This window comes from Nipponia nippon, unplaced genomic scaffold, assembly GCF_047370975.1.
Source record: "Nipponia nippon isolate SJK-2023a ecotype South Korea unplaced genomic scaffold, ASM4737097v1 scaffold_17, whole genome shotgun sequence".
Lineage (NCBI taxonomy): Eukaryota > Metazoa > Chordata > Aves > Pelecaniformes > Threskiornithidae > Nipponia > Nipponia nippon.
Window position 1 is genome coordinate 7,289,671 of NW_028262333.1, and position 26,444 is coordinate 7,316,114.

General features: G+C 38.2%; 1 protein-coding gene across 6 annotated transcripts; it reads right to left on the reverse strand.

Annotated features, from left to right (window-relative positions):
• Positions 1–128: 128 nt before the first annotated feature.
• On the reverse strand, positions 129–26,427 carry RBM27 (RNA binding motif protein 27). Of its 6 annotated transcripts, none has more exons than XM_087753558.1 (21): positions 26,293–26,427; positions 23,365–23,483; positions 22,400–22,524; positions 19,883–19,974; positions 19,108–19,301; positions 18,010–18,267; positions 17,226–17,459; positions 15,804–15,938; positions 13,550–13,699; positions 11,526–11,673; positions 11,081–11,234; positions 9,640–9,900; positions 9,398–9,526; positions 8,411–8,533; positions 7,796–7,870; positions 7,524–7,688; positions 6,994–7,098; positions 6,698–6,889; positions 4,626–4,712; positions 4,046–4,156; positions 129–3,417 (listed from the first exon to the last, which is right to left on the reverse strand). In XM_087753558.1, exons 1-21 carry the CDS (start codon positions 26,349–26,351, stop codon positions 3,331–3,333), a joined length of 3,003 nt encoding a protein of 1,000 aa, XP_087609684.1. In that variant the 5' UTR covers positions 26,352–26,427; the 3' UTR covers positions 129–3,330. The 6 variants fall into 6 exon arrangements, with proteins under 6 accessions (XP_087609684.1, XP_087609683.1, XP_087609686.1 ...); XM_087753557.1 differs by having other exon boundaries at positions 19,883–19,989; XM_087753560.1 differs by lacking the exon at positions 15,804–15,938 and having other exon boundaries at positions 19,883–19,989.
• Between the last annotated feature and the right edge of the window lie 17 nt (positions 26,428–26,444).

Genomic DNA, 26,444 nt, shown 5'->3' on the forward strand with positions numbered 1-26,444 from the left:
AGATTTTTCTGCTAGCTATTAAGTAAAACCAGCTTGCACACACATTCCATACAAAGAAATACCCCAGAAATACCCCCTTCACACATATACTTCCCCCCAAAAAAGTGATAACGCTCTTTTTGTGATAGTTGTAATTTTTTTTGAATGGTTCCGCTGTCCAATTTATTTAAGTTAGAATTTTGTCTTTTCTAAATCTTGAACCATTCCATAGTATATCTTTATTGCAAAAAAGTCAACATGCATCTTAGAAATTCAGATTGTAATCAATAAAACAAACATTACATATATGAATTTAAATGTATAAACAGTTAGAAATTCAACAATATCTCCTATTATACTATTACACAAGTTCACAATTTGTAAAAACTATAGTACATGTTTACTATACACCAAGAGGAACTTTATTCCTTTTCACATGATTTTGTTAAAAAAAGCATTGTTTTCACAATAAACAGGCAACTGTTTTCAGATTTCTCTTTTCAGCTCTTGAGTTTGCTTTGTTCTTTTTGCTTAGGTTAACTCAGCAAGGAAAGGGAGATAATTCTTCGTAACAGTTACTTCATTTTCTTATCACACACTCGTTCAGCGTTTATACCCTAAGCTCAGACTGGTAACATCTAATTACACATCGCCTGTAAATACACTGGCTGGTGTACACGAATTACTTGTTGATTATAAATTTTGTCTAATGTACTCTCTGAAAATACACGTGAATTTCACAATAAAGCGTTGCCACACAGTAAGCTGTACTGTCATGGTACCTATTAAAACAAACCAACCAACCAACCAACAAAACCCCTAACAGTTTAATATAGCCTAGTATACCCTAAAATACAGGGAAATCCATAAGCTTTGGCAAAATGAAGGTCACTTTCAAACAGCTTTGCTCCTCCTTAAACACCAGAAGTCAGATAACGCTATACTGCCCATCACTTAAATTCCCAATAATATAATAGCGTGCTTTCAATACACAAGCTAAGTTCAGAGGCACAACTCACTTTTGTGCCTCGGCGTTTAGAAATCATGTTTGGGATGTCACCGGAGGATTTATGTAAGCCTGCCAATGTGTACTGTAAAGGGGGAAAAAAAAAAGAAATCGTATGAAGCTCTCAAAAAATCATTAAATAAAGCTCCCGCACTCGCTCCTCTCCTCTCTCGCCCAACTTGAACAGCCAGCGTGTCAAGCCAAGGGCAAGTGTCCCTGAACACAGTGTGCCAGTCAGGTGTCACTTTAGAGCTAAAACCATATGAAAAGGAATCCCATTCTACGTGTGTCAAAGGCTACTGCAATTTTTCTTACAGCTTCATTCATTCACTGTAATTTTCATTTTCCAAATACAAAAATACAACAATTCTTATTGAAATCTATACGCTGGTAGTTTTAGTACACAAAAAAAGCAAAATATTTACAAAATTATACAGTTTAAGAAAAAACTCTGTACAAAAAAATATATAAATCCTTTTGTTCCCTCTATCATTTTTTAAACCGTCAGGACTCAAATATGTTTGCTGCAATGGATTTTTCAAAATATACACTGACTGAGCCACAGACATTAAAAAAAACCATTAGAGATGATGGGAGAAAAGCAAGACATTCTTCCAAGTAGGTAGGATTGGTTTCCCCTCGTTTCTTCATGTCTGTAATTTAGCCTCAATATTAGCAGAAGAGTCGTAATTGTATAAAAAGGTGAGGTTTCAATGTGAAGAGACAGAATACTGAAAGACATATTCCCTTCAATTGACAAGGAAATAGGAAATTATACTGTTTGGACTTTTGATACGCCACCACGGCAAGAGGATAACAAAGTTAGGGGAACGGTTAACCCAAAGGCATGCTCAACTACATGTCACTAGCCAAGTTCAGAGCCATTGTAATTTCAAGGTTTTGATGTATATTTTTCTTCAGTTGGGAACTTGCTGGGAAATATACTGTAAACTAATTATTCAAAAGAGGAGAGCGTTTTTGCACCGACATTCTGTTTATTTTGTATAGAAACGTACATCAAATGTACTGAAAAGTGTACGGTACAAATGGACAGTCAAGGAAAATGCTTACTAGATAACACGTTCATGAACTGCAAGAGCCACGTAACAGTTAAGATACATGGCTCAAGTATCTGAACTTGTTATCCCCATTTCTATCATAATACACGCCATTTCTGGGGGGTGCGTGTGTGTGTGTGTTTTTAAAATGGTACAACAATAAGGCAATTGAGAATGTAATGGTGTTCATCTTAAATGTGTCTGAACAAAACTATACTTGGAGATAAATTAATAACCTTCCAAAACCAGCTGTGAACACTCCTCTGCAGACTTACCACTGAAAAGCACTGGCTTAACGCCAGCCTTTGAGCAGGACACTGACATTCTGTTGGCCGAAAAGCATTTTGCTCTGAACGCTTCATGGATTTGGTTTGAACATAAGCAAACAGTTGGTAACAGGGAGAGGAAGAAGAGTTTCTACTGGCTGGTAGGCGGTTGCTAGTTGTTTTTCTTTTTGAGGAGGTATGAAACTCATTACATTCATGCTCACAAATACTGAAATGCAGTAAACAGTCAGTCTAACTTAAACTTGAACCTTATACTGAAACTACAGACGAAAATCAACAGTGAGTGAAAATTCACTCAAATATGTGCCATTGCTGATGTTTTCTGTGAAGCAGAATTTGAAGAAACAGAGTGAACTGGACAATGTTATAATAATACCCTGTTAAATTGCTTCTTCCATCTCCTCTCACAAAAGCACTAGAACATAGAAACCGTGTGGCTTTCAAACATATTGAAATAAATGATTTATGAATCTAGCCACAAATAATTCCTACAATAAGTGATTCCATATGAAATAAAATGCTACCCTTTTTCAATTAGCAAATGAGGCAATTTTTTCTTTTATAACATTTAATGAAAGTTTGCATCTTTCCCCTAACCCCATAATATTGCTAAATAAAACCTGTAATATCTTTTCAATTATAAACTAACAAATCAATCACATTATAAAAAACTCAAAACAAGGTAATACAGGTGACACAAAAAGAGGACAAGAAAATACTAATATTGTTTTTCCCCCTCTCTCTTTTTATCCTTCTTAAATAGAAAAAAATCACCACCCTGGTGAGCTTGATAATTATGTAAAAAGTTACTGGGCCTTTGGCTAGCTTAGTATCGCAGCTCTATATCCAAAATGTTTTTATAACAAACTTTGCTCACTTTAAATCTTGTGGTTTGAAAAGAAAGTAAAGCTTTTTTTGGCTCATCAACTTCCTTAAATAAATGTTTAAAAGATGTAGTTTGAACTATATTCCTAAAATTATACATTTCCAACATCAACTTTCATCTTCTCCAAGAACGGGACTCATCCTCATCTTCATCATCATCATCATCATCTTCGTGCAAAAATAAGTCTGAGGTTTCAGTCTCCTAGATTAAGAAAAAACGTACTTTTAAACAAAGAAGTTCCATGCTGTATCCTAGTAAACATGCCACGCCACACAGCATCAGCTGTACTTCCTATCAGGTTCTTGTTTACTGTATGTCTCACTGAAACGCACGCAACTACATTCAACAAGTTTTACGGAAAGAACAGTAGCTTCGCACACCAAGAAAAGAAAAAAAAGCCAAACTTCAAAGGAAGCAGGAATAAACAACCACCCACCCTCTCTGAAACAACAGTTTTGTGTTAAATGCCTAGACAGAAAAACCTTTAAAAGATTAATGTATTCATAATTACAGGAAAGAATATACGTAACTTATCCTACAGTGGAGCATTAATACTGTGACGTGAAAAGATTAGCAGCCTGCATATAGAGAACGTGAGGTTTACTTTCATAGTTGACAAATCAACATCCCATCCAGAAAGTGTATTTTTTTCCTTTTCCCTTTTTTAAAATGTGGAAAGTGTACCCGACTATTCAAAACCAGTGAAGTTTCTGGTTTGCAAAAACATCCTTTATGAAATTTCTTCAGTAAACAGAAAATTGTATCCTAAAAGAGCTCTTAGCTATTAGATTCCTAGAAGAGTGATTAAGTTATTAACGTATTTTCATACCTCTTCCTTAGACTCCTCTTCCTCGATTTCTGTGGACACAGAAGGTACCTTAGGTTTGTACCATGATATCTGTAGCCTTCGGTCTTTGAACCGGGATCCTTGGTTAGCAGCCTAGATTGTATTTTACATGAACATATTTTCAAAACGAGGATCAAGTAAAGAATTTTTAAGATCGCCAACAATGAGCTAGACCCAGTGAACAACATGCAGATGCACACCTGAAGATCTCAAGCATATAAGCTACAACCATCCATTTCAGTCTTCTGAGAGCAACTTCGCTCAAACCTGAATCTGCTAAATAATGCTCATCTACCAGCAATCCGAAGAGATTAACAGAGCTCTGAATTGATCGTGACATCGAACCTTTATCAGCAAAAGACCTATGTTACTATTAAGGTAAACAGGAGGCATTTCCCGCTTTAGTGACACTATATGCAGTAGCAACAACTACCCACACTATCTAGCTCAAACTAGGGGGATCAAAGCCTGCTAAATTTTAAAATACAAAGGCAGACACAAGAAGTTAAAAATTCTTATTTTAGACCTATGAAAAAAAAAAAAATCCCATTATTCTACTTACATTCTCAGCTTCTGAGCGAGATTTAAAAGTTAGAACAACACTTAATGGGGAATCCTCTTCTTGAAGGTCTTCAATATCTCCAAATTTCTATGAGAGAAAAATCGATTAGGAACAATAATAATATTCTCCTCCAAAACCAGGATCATCATGTGCTACAATTGCAGTGTACTGAAGCGCCACTGAAACCTTATTTTTTGGACAGAAAAGTGAGAGCCAGAGAAATCTCAGCTGCATCGTCCAGCAATACTGCAGCATTTGCACCTGTATTTTTGGGCAAAAGCTCAGATTTATTGTTATTCTAATAAGTGTAGCTTAATTTTGCAGGAGGAAAGGAAATAAGTGTATTAATTTATAGCTCAGAAGTGAACTTCTTGAATTCACTACTTCCCTTATTCTCTTCTGCCCTTCATTGTTGTACTTCTTTAGACCTGTTAAGCCAGTCCTTTAGAGCTCATTAAATTGCAAAAGCGATTTCAGTAATAGGAATCAAACTTTGCTGTAGAGCTCCTGAATACGTTCTATAAGTATTCTACTGGGAGGAGGAGAAAATATAATCTAGTATGGCTAGATTAAGAAGAAGTTTGTATTTTTAGAATTTATATACTGCATAATGGTGAAAATTGGAATGACCACAGCAGTGATAGTTAAATAGTAAAGAAAAAAGAAAACCAAAAGCAACAAAAAAAGGATTTATGCATAGAGTATAGGCAGCACAAAAGAAAACTAGAGTCAACTTCAGATTTAATTTGAATAGCAGAAGAAAAGTAGTTTAAAAGCCAGTACGATAATAGCTTGAGTAATAGCACTGGTTGGTTGTAAAAACTTTTACTGGTTTTAGCAGCTAAGGATGGCTAAAACTTTCAAAAACGTGAAGCCTCTCAGAAATAGAATTAAAGCAAAGATCTTTTTTAAAAAGACACTCTGGTCCCTTCTTAGGAATTTTCCCAGGGTTCATGGCACTGTTATCATACCATAAATCAGGTTGACTTTTTTAATCAAACCACACAACATTTTTCACTGAATTTACCTAATCAAAGCAGTAGTAGTGGCCTCTAACCTTTTGATAAGCTATGAGGCCAAAGTAGAGAGTAACAGTTCCCCAAAGAGCAAAGCTTACCCCACTGTATGAAGAACTGTAAAGTTCTCTGTTCCCACTCAAACCAGGAACAAACAAGCTTTCAGATTACCAGTTCTCTCGAGAAATCTACTGCTTTTCTGTATCCAGGTCTAAAGGGTACGATTCTACAAAATTAGTTTTCCCTATCAGTCACTTGCTTTGCAAAGAGCATCCAGAAATACCAAACTGACTTGATCAAGCTTAGATTTCATGCTGGGTCTATTTATGAAGTATTACATGATCTCTCTGAGAAGTTTACTAGCTTTGCACATGAAAACATTTCATTCTGGAAAGAGTAACTGAGGGCAATGTAAAATCAGTTTTTCCTTTATTATGTTAACTTAGTTATGATGCTAACGCATCCGTTAGCTTACAAACTAGCAAGCTACTTGCTCTGCCATGAGTTCGTAAACAAATTTAACTACTTTGAAACTGACGTCCTGTTTAGCAAACCAGTGCTTTGCTTCTTGAGCTACAGAGAAACAAGATAAATGGTATGAATTGCTACGCTGAAAAAGAATTTGTGAACAGAGGGAGGCTGATAGGTATTTTTCAGCCTTCTAACGTCTATTTTAAACTACTTTAATGCACAATTGATAAGAGTAAGCTATTTAGCTTTGCCCATTAAAAGAATGCATTGGGCAGCTATTGTAAAGCAGATATAAAAGACGTTACATTTACACCCTTGATAACTCTTGAAACTGTTTGCTTATCCATAGCCTGTTCCATGAATTCAGGATGAAATCTTTGATTTGTTTGCACTAGACAGAAACAAAAAGACTTGCATCTTCAAGAATTTGGTAAAGAAACAGTTATTTACAAAGTCCTTGGCATGCCTCTCTTTGCAAGTAAGCACACATCCAGTGTATTGGTTACCTACTTAATCTCAGATTTACAGTTCGGCCACAACTCTCCTCTTCAGGTTTTTCTTTTTTTAATGTGACCTCATACTTACAGAGAAGTGCTGTAACAATTCATCTTTTTCCTCTTCAATGAAGCCTCCAACTGTTAGTGCTTTGGGACGATGATCCACCACCATATGATTTAACATGCCCCTTCCTCTCCCACCACGCCCCCGTCCTCGTCCTCTTCCTTGGGCTGGCACTGTCTTTCCTCGACCAACAGGCAAAATGCCTAAACGGGCAGCCTGTTTAAAGAAAGCAAATAACGTACAAAGCCATCCTCAGTTTGAAAGGGTTTAAAACACTTATATATCAAATACATTAAAAGCAGCAATCCAGACAAACTCACTTCTACTTGTAACTGATTTAGCTTTTTTCGCAATTCAGTTGTGTCTTCTCCAGAAGAGAGTCTCTTATGAAAGTCCAGCTCTGCATCTAAAAGTTCCTTTTGTGCCTTAGAGAAAAAGGTGCAGAAAGAGAAAACGGAAGGGAAAAGCAGAACTGTAATGCATACTTTTAATGTTTTATTCCACTTCTTCAGCAATACATTTATGTAAATGATATAGACAGATCAGTACACAATATCCATACTTTCCTCTAAATTCAGTTTGTTTTAATTGCCTCCATGCCCCTCCCCCAACTCATTTTTGGAAGGACCCAGAATTCTCTGCTTCGGAATTGGAACAAGCTTGAATGAGCTACACGCAAAACTAGGTCATCCGAGTTCCTTAAAACCATAGCTTGCTTGTCCATGGTTATCACTCTCAAATTCAAAATATCGCTTGGAAGTGTTTTGATCTAATGTTGCTGCATTTTTAGTACATAATATTAGAAATAGTTACAAAAGACAGGCAGGCAAGTGTCTTGCGCAATAAATACCTCTGTCTTGGACTTTAATTTTGACGGCGTAGAGGTTGTAGATGAAGTTTTTAATTCATCCTTTAACTGAGATATTTTTCCTGCTAGTTCTTTTAAGGTCTTCATTATTTCTGCTCTCTCTTCTGGTTTCATGGCCTTATTTTTCTCCAGCTTGGATATCAACATCTGTATTAATAAAAGAGCAGGAATATAAAATTCCAGGAAAAACAATACTGAACAGACAGGTGTCTACAAATTCAGAATGTATTTACTAGAAGATATTCCAGACTTACCTTCTGGCATTCTATTTGTTTTTCTAACATCTCCTGCTTCTTTTTCCTCATGTCTTGTTGGAGTTTCATTGCCTCCTATATGAGAGGAAAATTCTTTCAATCAGTAAAAAGCAGCCTAGCATTATACGTACTCATATATATCATATTTTCTTTTCAAGCTATAGAAGCGAAGGCCATAATGAAAACCACGTCTGCAAAACACAGAAGTATAAAGTGTATCTGATCTGGAAAAAAACAAGAAGAAGTTGCTAACCTCCTGCTGTGAAGTACTCTACTAAATTTTTGCCCCCTTCAGACACCTCTTAAGAAAATTATCCTACGTTGTCATTTAAGTGTCTCATACCTGCAGAGACTAAAATCAGAGAAATGCCTCAAGAAAACCCAGAAAAACCACACACGACCAAGTGTGTCAAGTAAGACATTCCAAAAGGAACACTCCCTTACCCATGATTAACCTCAATGTGCATTTGCAAGATAGTCCAACAATGATGACAAAAACTACCCTAATGTAAAAAGCTATACAGCAATATTTGAGGTTTAAGTTGCCTATCAAACCTTTCTTTATAAAGTACTTTGATCACTATACTGTCTGTCAGCCAATGAATAGTAAAGTACCTGTTTTTTTTTAAGGGCTTCTTGCACATCGTGAGGTTTAGACCCTGCACCAGGCTTCATACATGTCTTTAAATTTGAAGAACTGTAAACCATTTTTGAGTGGCTTGTAGAAGTAGGAAATGTCTGAAGTAGTAAAAACACACACACAAAAATATGTAATAGCTTAAAACAAACGTGATATACCATCAATGAATTTTAGAGGAATTCTGTGAAACATGAACACAAACTTCCAGATTTGTGCAATGAGACAAAAAGACCAAGGCAATTAAAACACATGCATAAAGGCATCAGTCTAACAGCCAGCTTGCTTGGAAGCAATCAGCTTAAATGCTTGTTAAAAGGATTTCTGCAAAAGATCCTTTCTTTTCTTCTTCATCCAAAACTCTCTCTGTATCCCGATATCCACTAGGAAGGCCACTGAAGCTGATCTTCTGCATCTGCATTATATTCAGCTTCACAGTCACAGTCTAACATCGCACTTTCTGATCCAATAAGGCAGCAAAAGTCACCTGTGTACTTCCTTTCTTAAAAGGACTTCTCTGTGGCCAAGAACACATGCTGCACTATGATACCAGTGTGAATTAAACTGTATCAGCTTGAACTCTATGCAGAGGTATTCTATAAGCTCCTAGCACTACTCTTAAAGCATAGCATAAGCTCAAAATTCACTGGGAAAGCAATCAGATTTGTCAACAAAAAGCTGACATCACATGTAGCCTGTCAAATTTGTTTGCTATGAAGCACTGCCAAAAATATTTTATGCTACTTAAAATACTGATACTTTGTTTCTGAAGTCACTGTCCCTATTTTATATAAACAACTAACAAAACTAGGAAGAAGTGACTGACCATGGTTGCATGGAACATTGGTGAAAAGAAACAGAACCAACTGGGAACAATTCACAAGTTCTATTTGCTAGTTCCTTCCTAGCTAACAGGCCAAAGCTTGAACTGAAAGTATGCAGATGGTCAGCCTTCATAAACATACCTGAGAATCCTCTACCACAGCCCCAGACTGGCTTAAGTCAGGCTGGTTTCCTCCTGCTGCTCCAAGGCGACGTTTCACTGGGACTTTATTAAGGACATAGGCACCAGATGCCAGTGGTTTATTCATCACCTGTGTATCAATAGATATTAAAAAATGAAAGACACGGCTTTTTTGAAGTAGCAGTCATTTAGGAATGCTGATAACCTTCACCTCTCAATCACTAGTTTACGATAGCACAATACCTTTGACAGGTTGCTATGCATTGTTACAGCTGGAGATGTGGTCAGGGCTTGCTGCTGAAGGTGAAGTTGGTGATGAAGAGACTGTGTGGGTGTCTGCTGCTGTTGTTGCAGCAATGGGGGCTGCTGTTCGCTTTCTCTGTGCCACAGTACCCTTATAAACCGATTGTTCAGAACTGCCTCTGTGCTGGAAATTGCCTTCCTAGCCTCGTCGTTAGTTAGGTACTGAATTAGAGCAGCTTCAGGATCATTCTGGAAAGCAACCTAAACCAGAAGTTCATTAGAATGTGTTATTTCTCAAGGAAGAAAACATCTCAACCAGTAGCAAACCAATCTACAAATAATCTGCAATAATGAGTGGGATATCCAATGATATTAACAGCTCAAAATACAGGTAAAACATTCTACGTAATTAAAGCCAAGTACCTTTTGGCAAATCTTACATGTACTTGCAGCAAAGCGTATATACAGTAAAATCAAATAAAGACCCCTCCACCAACTAGCATCATATATTCAGAGCATTGTGAACTGCCACTGGGGTATAACTGAAGAGACCCTAGTGCTGACTCAAAAGCTCTTTATTCTAATCTCCTGAAAGAAGATTGCTGTCCGAGGATGTACAATGCAAAGGTTCACCACATTCTCAAAGAAGCATTATCTAACAGTCTTGAATAAGACTATTTTTCTCTAAAAATTAATCACAGGAATAAAAACGTATCCTAGACTTTCCAGCACAATGCTTGAGATAGCATGTTTTAAATGCATGATTTCATTATCGAGGTGCAGAAAGCACCACAGTATCTTTTGGGCTAAGACATGAAATTATCAACTCAAGAAACACAGAGGCTTCCTGGGTATCTGTCTTTTATTTAGACCTCTAACTGAGGACTTAAGAGCTAACTGTTTTGTCTTGAAAAATAAATGGAAATTAAATGCTATTTTAACCATGTAGCTACCTGTGTTTTGCTTACATATGCTTTTCCCCTTCTTACAATGCAAGGAACACCACTGAACTGGAGCCAGTTCTAGGATGCAAAGTGGTAATAAACTGATGCATATAAAGACTATCCTGTAGCATCTTTGTCAAAATCCTGACTACGAAATACTGTAGGACTATCATACAAGACAGAAATTGTTAGAAGATCTCTTCCAAAAGTTATACACAAGTTGCTCAAGAACCTGAGTTGGTTTAGATACTGTTAAACCTGCGAGCCTTTCAAATTTAGTAAAACCTCAGGAAGGCAGAAGCCAAAATACTTTCACAAAATTAAGATAATAATACAGAGTAGACCAAGAAAAGGTTTCTTTGAATTCGATTACCTACTCTCCCACTTAGCCTCCATTAAGGTTTCTCAAGGAGTATAGTTCAGCTGCAATATTCAAGAAGGCTTCAGGGAAAATAAAATACCCACATACAGGCATAAGACTGAACTTTGTTTTTTACCTGAATGTTTACAATAGTTCCAAATTTGCTGAAATGTTCGTTGAGCTGTGTAATATTGTTCAATTCTGGTGGAATCTTTCGAACTTCTAATTTTGTATTAGTATACTGATTCTTTTTCAAAAATCCTGGCTTATTCTGGTTGTTATTTGCTTGCCTAGAGAAAAAAGAGAACAAGGTAGTAATTTAGATAGGCATACATACACTTAAGTAAGGCAGCAAATGTTAACATACATTTAACTTTTATTTTTCTCATAATAAATACATGCTCTAGACATTAACAAAAAAGAGCTCCTCCCACCACAAAATATTTAGTCTCCATATTATATGCATACAGATTTTCTGACCCAACCAGCTCAAATTACAGGGACTAGTGAACAGCGATATTCACAGCATTGACAGCAATAAACCGCATTCCAATTAGTCAACCACAGTTGTTAATTCTTACTTTCCCAGCCACGGTTTCTTTAATGGTGGACATTCCATGCTGCTTGGAGACCTTTTCCTGCTGTCTGGTTCAAGGACAACTCTAGTTACATTGCTGCTATTATTTGTAATGGGAATGGGAGGTTCAGTCTGGATGATTATATTGGCAGCTGGAGGAAAGGAAAAAGGCCTGTGTTATTCACCATACATCAGCAGAGATATCTGAAAAGCTGTCACTTAAAGAGCAAAATAGGATTGAGTTCAAAAACATAAAAATTAGGAAGACTTTGTCAAGTTGGTCAGTTTTGTTTATGAAGTTACTTCAGAGATCCCTTGCTAGCCTGACTAAACAATTTGAGGAAAACAAACATTTAGTCCAGCCAGCAGGGATGAGATTTTGACCTTTAAGGTTAGTATTAGCTTGAAGAAACAAAGCTAAAACTCCATCTTTCAGGTACGGAAAATTCAGATTCTGCAGGAAAAGACAAAAGAAAAAAAAGGAAAAAAAAAAAAGAGGAAAAGAAACAAGGCTACGTTCCCAGACTTTACAGGTTAGAGTTCTGCAATGTGGCATGGGCTGAATAAACAACCAACTTTCCCTGTACTAACCCTTGAGACAGTGAAAAAGAAACTAAGAACCTGTTCCTCCCACTGCTATCCCCTTGTCATCTCTATCCAGTTTTCAGCAACAAACTGTTAATTAAGCACAACTATGGCACAGAGACATTAAAATTGGAAGCAACTTCTACAAACACAAAGCTAAAGCACTAGATCACAGTTTGCCAAGTATTTATTTACAACCTTTTTAAGATTATGCTATTGCTATTAGCCTCCTGGGTATGCCAAATATTCAACTCCTAAAAAGAAGTCTGAGTTATAAGTCAATTTTCTATGGCTTTTATATATGCCAGAGCTCTGCTGATTACACTGGTGAGAACAAAGACTGGGCATTTTTGGGCAATCTTACTTTGGAGGATGATTTTAGAGTAAACCTTTCACACACGTGACAAAGACAGTAAAACAAGTGGTCTGAAGCACCACTGCCGAACACTCACCCATGCCTTACAACTGGAATGGGTTCTTACAGAGAATCTGAGGGCCAGCAATAAAGCCCCAACCCTGTCTTTATGATGTTCATTAAGATGAAAACAGCAACAGTAATTTCTGCAATAACATTTAACCATATTCTTTACAGGATGAATCACTGGAAGGAAATATTGAAAAAAAAAAAAAATCTGTCTTATCTACTCAATAAGAAACACTGAAGTGTAACACTAAACACTGAAATTTAACGTCTTTTCCTTTAAGGATTGGGGCAGGGAAAGCAGGAGGGAAAAGAAAGTTATGCTAACAGAACAAAAATTTCTTTAAAGAGCCTTGACTTGTTCTCTCCCCTAAAAGATATTTTGTACATGTCACCACTAAGAGACTACATCCACATCCATCCAGTTAAGGATTCAGAATTACTTAAATGCAGACTGGGACTTCCACGGGCTAGGAGAATTAGAATGCTACCTGCAGTGTTCATTTTAGAGAGAGCATCTGGCTGACAGAGTCAGACCGTCAAGTACAAAAATATGCCACGATAGTTCCCCTCTTCACTACCATCACAACAGCCAAGGCAAGTATTGTAGATCATCACCTTTGTGCCCCAGGTCCTAAACATACCCTTGGCAAATCCAAAGCAGTCTTCAGCCTGTACTGCTTAAAGCCATCTTTCTGCACCGTTTTTCTTTCTAGAAGCACCCAGCACCCAAAAAGTGCCTTCACAGGCTAAAGAGGAATAAAAACCCAACCAACCAAAAAACCAAAAAAAAATAAAAACCCCTGTAACATTCCCAAGCAAGTGGTTATTTTTAATCAAAAAGGCTGCTTTGACTTTAATATGGTCATATTAGCATTATAAAAAAGGTAGAGATGTCTCAAAATCGCTCTGAAATATTGATCAGTGAGAAAAACTACTGCTTTCAGCCTGAAAAAGGGGAAAATAAGTGTTGACGGTCTTGGACAAAAATAGCAACAGCAATGACTAGAAACCCTTCCTACCTCTTGGATTTGTATCCATCTCCCCAGATGTTAGGCCAATTAGATTTGGACGCTGCGTTTGTGCTCTTGTAAAGAACTGTCGATACTGAGATCTACCAGCACTGGTAATACTAGGAGCTTCAGGGTTATAGCCATCTGGCTCATATGTATCTACAAAAAAAGGAGAGAAATGAAAGAATTTTTCAAATGAGTTTAAGACTCAGGGTTAATTTTCCTTTAAGGAAATGCATGGATGTCCAAGAATCAGAAGTTGTTTTGGATGAAGAGAAGAGAGAAAAGAGGTCGTACAGCCAATGCGTGTAGCCTTTTAAAACCCTCAAGTGAACTTTACGCCCAAGTCGATTTGGGCATATTCTCTTTGGTTTTTAATCTGATTGTTACTGTTTGTAAAAAGCGCATAGGTCACAATAATTGAGTATTGCTGATGAGCTGCCTGAAAAAGGAATGAAGTGTCTGTATGACAAACTTCTCAACGTCTGAGTGTTTCAAGGGGAGCAACAAAAGATTTAGTTTGAGCATTTATTCTGCAAAGCCTAAGATGCAAAGAGATTTTCAGTCTTTGCTGCCCAACAGTCTAGTTTACTTCAGAAAAGGATTTCTGGGGAAGAATGTACTTAAATGATTCCAGTCAAAGAAAGCTGAGAAATCAGGTAATTTGACCAATACTTACCTATTCATTCTCTGAATTTATGTAGGAGTGAGATCAGCTGCCTAGCTTCAGTAAGGTACTAAAGATTATTTTAATTAAAAGGGGTAACCGTGAGAACACAAGATGACAGAATTGACTCTCATTATTCCTCCAGCCCAAGGTCTAAATCAAGGATGATGCATTTTTCCAACCATAAAAAGGGAAAGCTATACAAGAACTGGAATGAATAAGGTCTATGAAAAGCCTCCACAGAAGCACAGTACATCCTGGAACAGAAATGAATGCCTATATAAGGGGCCTTGACAGACTCGATGCACTCTAAATTTCAGCTCCTTATTCCACAGCAACAATCAAGGCTCTACAATTTAAAATAGATGCCCCAGAATTTCAATACTGATGTTTTACAGTTTAGTTTCAGGCTCTGCCAAGAACTTTCATTAACCTTGCACGAGCTGAACCACAAGTTCCTCCTCCATGATTTGGCATGTGATTGGTTGCAAGAGGGCAACCAGCAGTTGTTACCGTAGCAGTCCAAGAACAGGACATGAGAATCTCCACAGATGTTCTGGAGAACAGAATTATGTAGTGCAACTGAAGTCAAGGATGCCCTGCAAGCTAAGACAGACAGCATCACCCATTAGAAGAAGTTCTGAAGCTGAAAGAATCAGATGGTAACATCTAAATGCCTGACAGCATTTGGAGATCACTGAACAGATTATCTGACAAGATATTTGAGTGACTGAAGTTCTGAAAAGCATGGAAGTCACAAAGGAAATGACATGGATCATGAACTAGAGCCCTCCTTTGAATAAAATTCAAAATATTTATGTAAAAAAAACCCCAGATGGGAATATTATAAAACACTGAGATTTAATTATCTTATTTTGCTCATGTAAAACATGGAAACGCCATTACTCCTTTCATTATCAAAGAAACATAAGCTTTGTTGGATTTAAACTGAGCAATCTAGGACTCTCTAGGTATTTTGCTATTTTCCCTCATAAAAACCCACTTTTTAAAAATTTGAGCTCTGTTAAGGAAGATGGACATGTCCATTGAAAGCCATCCTTTTTTTTTTTTTTTTTAAGTTAGAAAGTTAGAACTAAGTCGATTCTGGAAAAAAAGACAGAAAGAAAGAACTAATGTATATGGAGACTGTTGAGACTATTGTGATACACATCTGGGGGAAAAAAAAAACCAAACCACTCTTATCTGTAGTAGCCAAAACTGGATAGGAATAAAGACCAAGTTAAACAGTAATTACATGTTTGCGGATCCATATTTTGCCTACTAATGTTCTACTAGACATCTTGAAGATGAAGGGATCCCTTTCTTACGCAACTATCTTATTGCTTTGAGCATATGGAACCCAAACGAAGCTCCCCACAAACGATCTTTCCTCAGACAATGACAGAACACTACTGCTATTTCACACAGTAACAGCAGATGATGGACTGACCACAAGGAAAGCCATCAGACTTCTTTTTAGATTCGTATGTACTGGAGGAAGACAGAGGTCATAATTTCTAATCACACATCAACAGAGGAATTTTAAAATTTGTATCTCGAGCAGATTTAAAAAAAAAAAAAAAGGTATTTGCTTACGTTCTGATACCGTATACAGTAGGTTCTGGGGTAAAGGAGGAGGTAGTCTTGCTCCTACGGGTGCAAGACTGGGCACTGCACTTGTCCCAGGCTGGTCACGATTATTTATCAAACTTGACTGTGTTAAAGGTGGTCCTACAACGACACCATAGAATAGATCGCTAAGACTTATAACTCCACAGAGAAAATGTGCAAACAATTCAATGCAATTTGTTCATGCCTTGCTTTGAGCAAGGTCAAGATTGTAAATATTTACAATCCCACTACAGTAAAAGTAAATTGAGAAGCCCTGTTCAGGTAAGTTACTCTTATTTCAACACCTTTTCTCTTTCCCAAAAAGGACAAAGCTTTAAGTGGGGAAAGACAAAAACAAAAACCAAAAAACCCCCCGTCTTTTCTTCCCCAGAGGTTTTGTATTGTTAGAGCTTGCATTAAGTAAAGCAGCTCCTCCCTCAGCTCTGCCATGCAGAATCAAGGCTTGCTCAGAGCAAGAGATGCTATCAGCAACACTTAGATTATAGTTCTAAAACAAGAACTACGGGGCAAAAAGGCATTCACAGGCACAGAATTTATGTAGCTATTTTTGCTTTGTTTGCAGCATATACGATACATACATTCCTATTTACTATATGGCCAAAAAAGGACAATGAGTTACACTACACAACCTGTCAAGACACGACTACAATCAGAGAGCACTGTCAGTTCACTCACTAGCAAGCCAATTCCACCCACCAAAAGGCTCATGCAAAGTTTAGGACTAATCCTATATAAAATTGTCCTATAATTTAATAATTTTATATAAAATATTAATCCTATATAAAATTATTCCTCATCCCATAGCTGCTGCTATTTGATACAACTGTCACAGCATGTATTGTGTTACTGGAATAGAGAGTACTGAAACAGAGTAACCACATATCTAATATTCTATTTCTTCATAGAATTTACATTGTAAAATACAGTAAGATAACAAAAAAGGCTAAACATCTCAGAGATCACTGTTGAGCTAAAATAGATCTTAGATGTATCATTTATGTATTGCTTTTTAGTAGAAGATAATATAGCATAAACATAAATTTATTAGCAGTTTTAGGAGATTAAATCTCAACATTTTTGCATTAGGAAAAAAAAAGGCTAGTAATCCAATTGTCAGTGATCAAACCAAACAACACCAGGGTTATGAGATAATCTGAAACATACCTGCCTCCGCTTCCCCACCCAATTTATCTAATTCAATTTGGAGTGCTAGGAACATCCTATTTTACAAGCTGATTTTTCAGAATTATTTTGGCAGTATTTTGAAAAGCGCATGGCTAGCAGAGAAACCTGAACTCATTACTTCGAATACACATAGATCTTCCAGAAAGAGCCATCATTTTAACTTGGTGACAGAAGGAAACACAGAGCAATGTTTCGACTTACTTGGTACGGGAAGCACAACAGGAGGTGGTGCCTGTGGATGAGCTTGTGGAACTGGCAACCTCAAATTACGAGCTGGACCTGGCAAAGGGGGCAGAAGCATACCAGGAGGAGGAGGAAGTCCCGGAGGTGGTGGAGGAAAAGGAATCATACTCGGCAAGGAAACTTCATCTACTACTAAAGGATCATTTCCATGATCAAACTGGCAAAGATCACCAAGTACACAAAATCCTCGCTCTGTAAAACAGGACATTTAATAATCTTTTTAGAAAAAAAAAAAAAAAAAAGTTGTCAGCAATTTCTAGCATCTCAGTTTTTTCTGGAATTTCTTGCTCAAGAAAACATGCAGTCACTGATCCAACATGATGAGGTTTCAAAATAATTCAAATCAGAGTAATCTTCCATAAAAGCATACAAACATACATGCATCCATCATAAAAGCTGTGGGGGGGGGGGGGAAAAAGTCAGTTTTATATTAAACACATATACTGCAATCTTTATCAGAACTACCAGTGGTTGAAATATTTGCCAAGCATATACAGAATTGTGAACAAACTCCATATGTTCTTAACCAGCGACTGTCAGATTAGAAGTAAATTGCTTCCAGTAAGACTAGTTATTTTCCCAGTAAAATATAGGCCATATATGCATCTTTTACATACAAGGTATACTCCACATGGTACTGCATTTTGACTTGCTGCCTACATTTAGTGAATACCTAAAAAAAAAAAAAAGTCACAGAATAATTGAAACAAGGTATGAAACTGAAAACTAAGAAACAGTTTACCATCATAATCTCGACATCTTCTTTTAGGAGGAGGGTTTCTGCCAAATGAACTGGGATTGCTATGATTGTTATAGTAATTTGACCAGCTCTCTGTTGTGTTTTCAAGATGGTGCGCAGGTGCAATTACAGTAACAGCACTGGGAATAGATTGTGCAGAGGAATACTGTTCAGTAGATTTACTGGGAGACACAGAAACTGGATTATACGAGCCTTCAACATCATTTCTTTCACTCTTGAATTTTGATCTCTCTCGGTGCTCTGTTTAAAAAAAAAAAGAATTAGGTAAAGTCTTCATGCTTTGTTCCATATATCAGACTGTTGAAAAAAAAGATAATACACAACAGTATGTTTTCTTAAATATTCAGTATTCTGCATATTAAACTGTTCTTGAATGAGCTTAGTCTTACCAGTGGAGTAAGAACTAAATATAATGCAAACAGGGTTTTAACTTCAGAAATCTAAATGTTTTCTTTGCAAAGTGCACGTTCATTCCCTCTACCCCTTACTCCATTCTGGATTACAACTTTCTCTTTTAAAGTAGAAAGAGGGGGTAAAAAGCCTGAAACAACAAACCTACCACCTGCCCTTAACTAACGTGGTCTCAACATGCATTGAAATCCGTTGTAATCTGTGCCTCCTATTTTTCCAACAGACCTGAATTAGCTCTAAAAGAACAATGGATCACGTGGTAACCACCTTCAATTACAAAGAAACTTTCTCTAAAAAAGACACAGTAACAAAGTGAAAAAGAGGGTAATACTGCTTTGCAAAATGATAGATCTTTGGAAAAAAATGGAAAAAAAAAAAAAAAATCAACAGCTTTGTTAACACACACCGTACAAAAATATCAGCTACCAATATCCACTGGTGTATACACCTGTGGATAAATTAAGAGGTTAGCAAAGAAGAAAACAATCCCCTTAATTGTTCTACTCTGAAGAACAGCATCTTAATTAATAATTTCAGGAACACAAAGCTCTCAAAATTTGCTCCAACTACTCAAGGACATCTACAGCCTGCTAGACCATACAGTATGCAGGAGTCACCACACATCACTGACATTAGATGTTCTCCTAAAGCAGCACCTTGGGTACTCACCAGCACTTCTGTTTGTATCACGGTCTTTGCTTCTACCTCTACTGCGGCTGCGACTTCGACTTAACCCTCTGCTTTTACTACGACTTTTACTCCTGCCACGTCGCCAGCCAGACTTCTCTCTGTACAAGTCACTCCTGTCGTAGTACCTGTCATAATCCCTCCATTTTCCATCATCTCTCTTTTTCTCTCTGGTTCTAGAAAAGACATATACAGACCATGTTTATGAAAAGAAAAACCAAATTAAAAAACAAGCTTGCAACAAGTAAAGATACCGTTCATCCTTCCCATCCAATCTGGACAGCAAATTTGAGTCAGAATTTCCCAAATTACATAGAAAAGTACAGCATCTCAAAGTTGAATCGCTAATTTATAGAAACCAGCAAGGGGAGGACTAGGAAGAATTGGAAAGGTGAAAAAGTTAGACGACCAAAACAGAACACATTTTAAAAGTGATGCTGACACTGTGTGAACAACCCCCTGCCCCAAGACCCCCCCAACAATGCTTTTCATTTATATAACAAGGGAAAGAATGGAATTGATGACACTCCTAAGTATTAACATTTGAAAAATACTGTCATTTTTTCAGAAGAGACCAACTTCTAGCAAAGGGTTCTCATGCATGTGATCAGCATACAGATAATACATTGCAGATAGAGAAAAGTAGGGAGGAAATCACTATTTTTATGAAAACTCACTACGTACAAGGTAAAAATCCACAGTTAAACACTGCCAGCAAATACAGAAGAATATATTAATATTTTGATTCAAAACTAACCTTTGTTCACTGGAATCTGCACGGCTTCTCTGCGGACTGGAATACTTCTTTTTCCTGCCCTCCCGCTCTTCTTCAACTGACTCTTGAAAATTCTGTTTAAGAGACGACTACCAATAAAGGATGAGTATCACTTTTTTTGTTTTAAATGAAGAAAATAAGACCAAGATTTAGTTCAAGTTACAGTTAGCATCCCGTGCAAAAACAATATTTAAGTATTACTTGCAGAGAATACTTAAGCACTACAAGCAATCAAGCGCTAGAGGCTGTTGGGCTTTTTGTTTCCAGTCTTTCAGTTTTTTTCTGCAGAGGAGATGCCCCAAAATAAAACTACTTCAATATTTTGGTTTTAAGCAGGTTTCATGAAAGACAAGTTCTCTATCCACTCTATCTTGTTAGTTAGAGTAAGCAATTCTACAAATGAGGTATTTTCTGAATCTCCTAACAGGAACAAAACTAAGTAGAGTTACTTCTTCAAGTAGATACGTCACTAGTTTAGACTTTGAAATAAATACTTTAAAGCAAAAAAACTGTTCCCAAGGTTGAACTAGTCACATTTCTTGCTGGCCTCAACAAAAGCAGTTCTAGAAGTCTGTCAGCTATACCACTACTGTAAATCACTCTGAACCCATTTTGTACTTTTGCTGCCTTTGCTGCCATTTTACACTGCTTAGAAGTTACTGTAAATTTTGCTGCCAAAAGTTTACATGCAATAATCTTTAAAAGATTTTTTCCAATTAAAACAGAATAAAAAGAAAGACTTCCTGCATCCTTGTTTAAGATTATCTGGGGAGAACTGGTAGAAATATTCAAGACTTGGCTTGGCAGGGCTCTGGATAGCCTAACCAAAGGCCCTGCTTTCAACACAAGCTGTATCACATGATATCTGGGGTCCCTTCCAACCTAGACTTAGTTACGATTCTACACTTGTCTTATTTTGTGTCCTCCATTTGCAGGAATCGAGTACTACACTGAGCTATATGACAAATCATCAAGGCCTTACTGATGTTGAAATAACTAATTAATGTCCCGGTCCTGTAGAGCTGTCCTAGATATCTTCTTTTGCCTTATCCCTGCTCCCTCCTCCCCAAATCCCCAAAACCTCCCCCTTTGCCCCCACCAAAGCACTGGTTAAATCAACTGACTGTAGTTCTAAAGCACTTTTTGTAAATTATGACAGTACTTTGAGAACTGATCGGAAAACTATGAAAGTGAGTGTCTTATATAGCTGCAAATTATGAACTTCCATCACCAAAGCTACTTCCATGAACTGTCATAATTTTGGGTCTCATCCTCAGATAAAAAAAAAGAACATCAGAAAAGAAAGAGAAAAAAACCTAAAGAGCGACTTTAATCTAAATCAGCTGATGAATCGCATTCTGTCAAATAAGGACCTGCATTCCGCAATATAATGTAATACAGCCTTGTTTTGGTTGACTGACAGATTTCGATCTGCAATTATTTGTCACCTTCATGACCATCAACCAATTTTAACTCTGAAGACAGGACAAATAACTCCAGCAAGGTCTTTCCTTCATGTTATTTTCACAGACAAAAGCACAAATCTGAATACCCGTTTAGAGTACTTGTCAGAAAAAAAATGCTCCCTACGGTCCACTTATAAAGAGAGCAACAGTTTTTTGCTGTTTTTGTCACTGCATGACACAAGCATCCCTGGAGTAAGGGGAAAGGGTTAGAATTTCATACATAGTCTCTGACTTTATTTCCACCTTTCCTATAGTAATTAAAACACATATTCAGCCTCAAGTATCTTTGCAAACTGTGATCAGAGTACATGGAAATAAAGAACGTTTACTTCGATAGCAATTTCTTCCCCAACTTTCTCTCAAAGCTGGTACATCAGGATGCTACAAACACAGAGAAGAGGTCTCTTCCCTTGGAAAATCAACAACTTAGAGGAAAAACACATCTATCTTAGACAAGTGATAGCAGAAGATTATACAATATACAGAGAGATTTAGACAACTATGGAAATATTACTTCACTTTTCTCAAAAACTTTTGCTTTCCATTTTGTCAATAAAACTTAAAAACAAGATAAAAAAAGAACTGTTGGCAAATGAATGCTACTTCACTTTTAAAAGTAATTATCCCTCAATATAGAGGCCACCATATTTCACTGATTTTAAGTATTACAGACAACATTTTAAATAATTTCTATTCCTCACAGAATATACAAAATTGGAAAAGGAAATGTTTTGGAATGTTTTTGCTTCTTCCGCCTCTCTTAAACCCTTCCAAATCATTATCAGCTCGTATTGCCAGAGATGTCTGAATAGGATTTCTGAATGCTATTAGTCTAGCTCAAAGGTATACTCTGCAAAGGGATTTTAAAATGTTCTTGTCTGAATGGTCATCTTCCATTTTTCTTCAGATGCACAGAGATTGTGAAGATCATTAGTCACAATAAAGTGGACTTTTCTTTCACATTTTGCCTCACAAATGTATGGGATGGCTAATTTGAAAATTAGAGGCAGGCAGACAGAAAAAATAATGTTACCTCCTCCTTGACTTCTTCTTTTTCCTGACCTGCAGGCTTTGCTTCTACTTTCGTGGGTTCAAGAGAAGGAAGATAACTCTTTGTGTACAGACTTTCAAAAAGTTTATCTACAAAACCTGAAGTTTCTGAGGATACAGAACACAAGAAAATATTGTTACATATTGATTAAAGGGCACTGTTAGATTTACCACAGAAGTCTCTGAAAAAAGTCATCCAGGTGGACTGCTCGCAGCAGCATCAGCATCATCTTAGATTAATGAACATTAGTTGCATTCAAGGAGCTGGAATTACATTTGAGGAACTTGAGGTTGTTTATTTAGACAAAGAAACTTATCAGGTGTATCAAAGACAGAAACAGAGACTTTTCACTCAATCACATTTACAACTTTGAAATGTTCTAAGGGGCAAGTGTGATTGAAACTTATGATCAAGGAATAAGTCCACAGTTATTCATTAGCTACAGTTAGCAGCCTCTTTATGGCAATTTTTCTGAGAGTAAATCATTCACAGAAGACTAATAATCAGTTTAACATCAGATCACAAGAAAATGCACAATAACCTCCCCAGTGAGTTTCAGAATTTTAAGTGTTTAAAACCTTGAATTTGAACCAAATTGCTGTGACCAGCTCACCAGAAGCCTGAAAGATTAATATGGACCAGGTTTTCAAAAGTTATCAAACATCTGTCAGAGAAACTTCTGGCAGTATGACTGACACTTTAAAATGAAATTGCCAGCTTTTATTTCAGAGGATTCCCTCCCACCCACCATGAACAAGACCAAGCTACACAACTTCACCTTAAGATTTTTTTTTTTAACCACAAGATCTTTATTCCTTCACATTCTATAAGAAATATTCAATTCACAGTGAACAAGAAGTATTTTGAAGGCAACAATGGTGCATCATCCTCCCTCCTCCCCACCAATGAAATGAAAATCACCAAACAGATAGCGGAGAGCACAGTACCTTTTTGCAGAAAGACATCCAGCTGATCAGCACAGAAAGCTTTCAGCTCTTTCTCTGGTTTGTCTTTCTTGACTAATGCCACAACATAGTTGGCTAAGGCTGAGGGGTCTGCGTCACATCTATTGAGAGAAAGAACCATTCTTGATTCTGCTGAAGCATGCCAAAATCCCCGTGTTGGACAATCACTGTTACAGACGAGCCACCAAAGAAAACCCGGTAATACACGTCGGATGCTTTTCTGACATCTAGCACCAACACAGCCGCACTGGGATGACTGAGCCAGCAAAGTTTTTTTTTCTCAATTACAGCACAATATTTTAGTTGCCTTGTCACCACCCCCCACCCTACCACACCTGACAATGTTCCCACTCTTTTGCTCCTTCCTGAGCTTTGCTTAGGAAAAACGACCGTTCTTCTTTTTTACAGAAAGATCCAATTCTAGGGCAACTGAGCAGATGCCACTGTTTCTTAATTTTCTCTAAGCACAGCAGCCACCACCAAGTATGACTCTACAAGAACAGCAGAGCAAGTACCAGGAAAGTCACTGCATAATTATTGTAAAGTATTAAAGTGGTTTTAAAGTATTAAAACATGTATTGCAAAAGCACATTTTAAGTACGCAGACAGACACACTCTGTACAGCTTAAGTTACTGTGCCTAACATACTGGGGTTTTCCTTCCCCAAGGGCTATTTCCATGCCTACAAATTTTACAATAATCCTTTAACACTGGTAAAATGTCTAAAGGGGTGCAATTATTAATACAGATTCACTATCCACACTACCTAAGCCCTCATCTAGCTTCATGAAGGCCAAAGATAGCCAACTTTGTGCGGCAATACTCTGCCACTAATCTTTAAATTGGCTATTCTTTTAGATTCCATTGTTCAGCTACTAGAAAAACACTCAAAGTATGAACTAGATTAATAGTGTTAAATGATCAAGCAATAGCTCCTCATTTTGCCTCTCTCAAAAGATGCAGACACAAGCTATCAGATGGTGGGTAGGAACCTAAAACAGTTTGATGATTTAAAGATTTTTTTTTTTTTAAGATTAACATTTAGAGAGGCGATTGTGTATTTTCCAAGAACATTAACTATGGAAATAGAAGGAAATAATATAAAGTATATAGACCTCAAAATAATCTCAAGAAAAAAAAAAATCCAGGAAACAAACAAACAAAACACAAAAAGGCATGCAGATAACAAGTGGTTAGAGAAAATAAAAATCCTCAATGAGCAGCCAGTCAAGCAGCTCTACTCCAAATTAGTTTCCTCTCTGTTTCCAACATCCAATGAATGCCATGTTAAGTGTAGCAATTAACAACAAAGAAACCACAAACTTACAGATTTTACAATTCTTACACACAAACACTCACAAAAAGAAATAAACCGTAGGTAATATATATTTGCTGCTACTGCCCACATGCAACTGACTATAAACCCTCAATTTAAAATAAAGGAGATGATCCATCACTTTATAAGCATTCCCATTCCTTTCTCCATGTATTAGTTTCTCTTAGGCATTACGTTACATTATGCGTTACAGGAGCACATGTACGGTGCGTACACTTCTCCAGGTTAACCATTTTGTATTTTCACTCCTGAATCCTCAAGTGTCAGGACCCACCAGCAAATTCTATGATTCTCTGCCATGAACCCTCTTCTGCAACTCACGTCCCTATAGCGCAGCTCAGATACCAAAGGAATGCTGGACAGCAAGACAGAAGGACAATTGGAATTGGCAGTGAAGGCGTAGGAGCAAGTGTTATGCTCCAGTCTAGACAGACTTTCCGAAGGATTTGGCCGATTATCAGAGAAACCCATTATCTTAAAAAAGAAAAAAGGAAAGTCATGTAGAATTTTCAAAGGCCTGCTACTTAATGGCTACAACTCAGTAGTTCTAAGGCCTATTTAAAATATGAAAACAGAAAAATATCTGTTGAAATATCAGTTAACTACACATTGTAAATGTATGTCCTGCAACTTCAAATGGATCTTAGTTTTACTTCGTGGAAACTACACGGCTACCTCCTTACTGACAAGTTAGCTTCCTTTAGAAGACCCTTGCTACAGGTGAAACTCCGCAGAACACCTCGCTACACCTACGTCACGAGTGTTCAGTCAGCGTGCAAGGTGCTTTTCAGAAACGCAGCGGTTTTCATTATCAATGTAAAACCCCTCGAAACAATCCTCTCCCACCACTCCTAGGACCAGAAACAACCAGCCCTCCCCAACCCCTCCGCCAAGAGGTAAGGAGAGTTCCCGCCCATCTCCAGCGGACACTCCTGACTGCGTACTCCGTTGTTCCAATGACACTTGGGTGACACTTGGTAGTTGGCCTATGGTTTTGTTTTAAGGGCTGTGCCACAGACCCACGTTACGCAGGTGGAGATTAAACTTTGACACGGCAGCTCGTCACGGCTCGGAGCGCTCTGCGGCCCCGGGCCCTGCGGCCACCCGCAGCCCGGCGAGGCGGGCAGACGGGCCCTGCGAGGGTTTTACACGGAGGCCAAGGCCGATACGCAGATCTGGGGACAAAAGGCCACGCTCAGCGCACCGGCCCTCGGTAAATCCCAACTCTCGGCCCAAACGCTTTAAGCCGGAGTCTCCCGTAACATCAAGCGTGTGCTCAGAAGCGCTGGCCACCGGGCGGGACACCTGCGCGGCTCCCGGCCGGGCCCTGTCACCTCCCGGGGCCTCAGGACAGGCGGGGGCAGGGCCCGGCGCCACACCGCCTCACCCGGGTCCCGCGCCCCGGCCCCGCACGCAGCCCCGTTCGGCGGCGGCCCGTGGAAAGTGCTGCCCGCCCCGGCCTCCCCGCCCACTCCCCAGCGGGGAGCCGCCTCCCCTGACGGCGGGGACCGGCCCTGCCCCTGCCCCGCCGCCGCACCGCCGGCCGGGACGGCCCTGCCCCCGCCCGCACTCACATCGGCTCCAGCAACTTGGCCAGCCAAGACTTGAGAGCGTCCACGTTCTCTATGATCATGGTGGCCCGCTGCTCCGCCCGGCTCTGCTCTACACCGCCGCCGCCATCGCCGCCGCCCGGCCCGGCCCGGCCCGCTCCCCGCAGCAGTTGCTC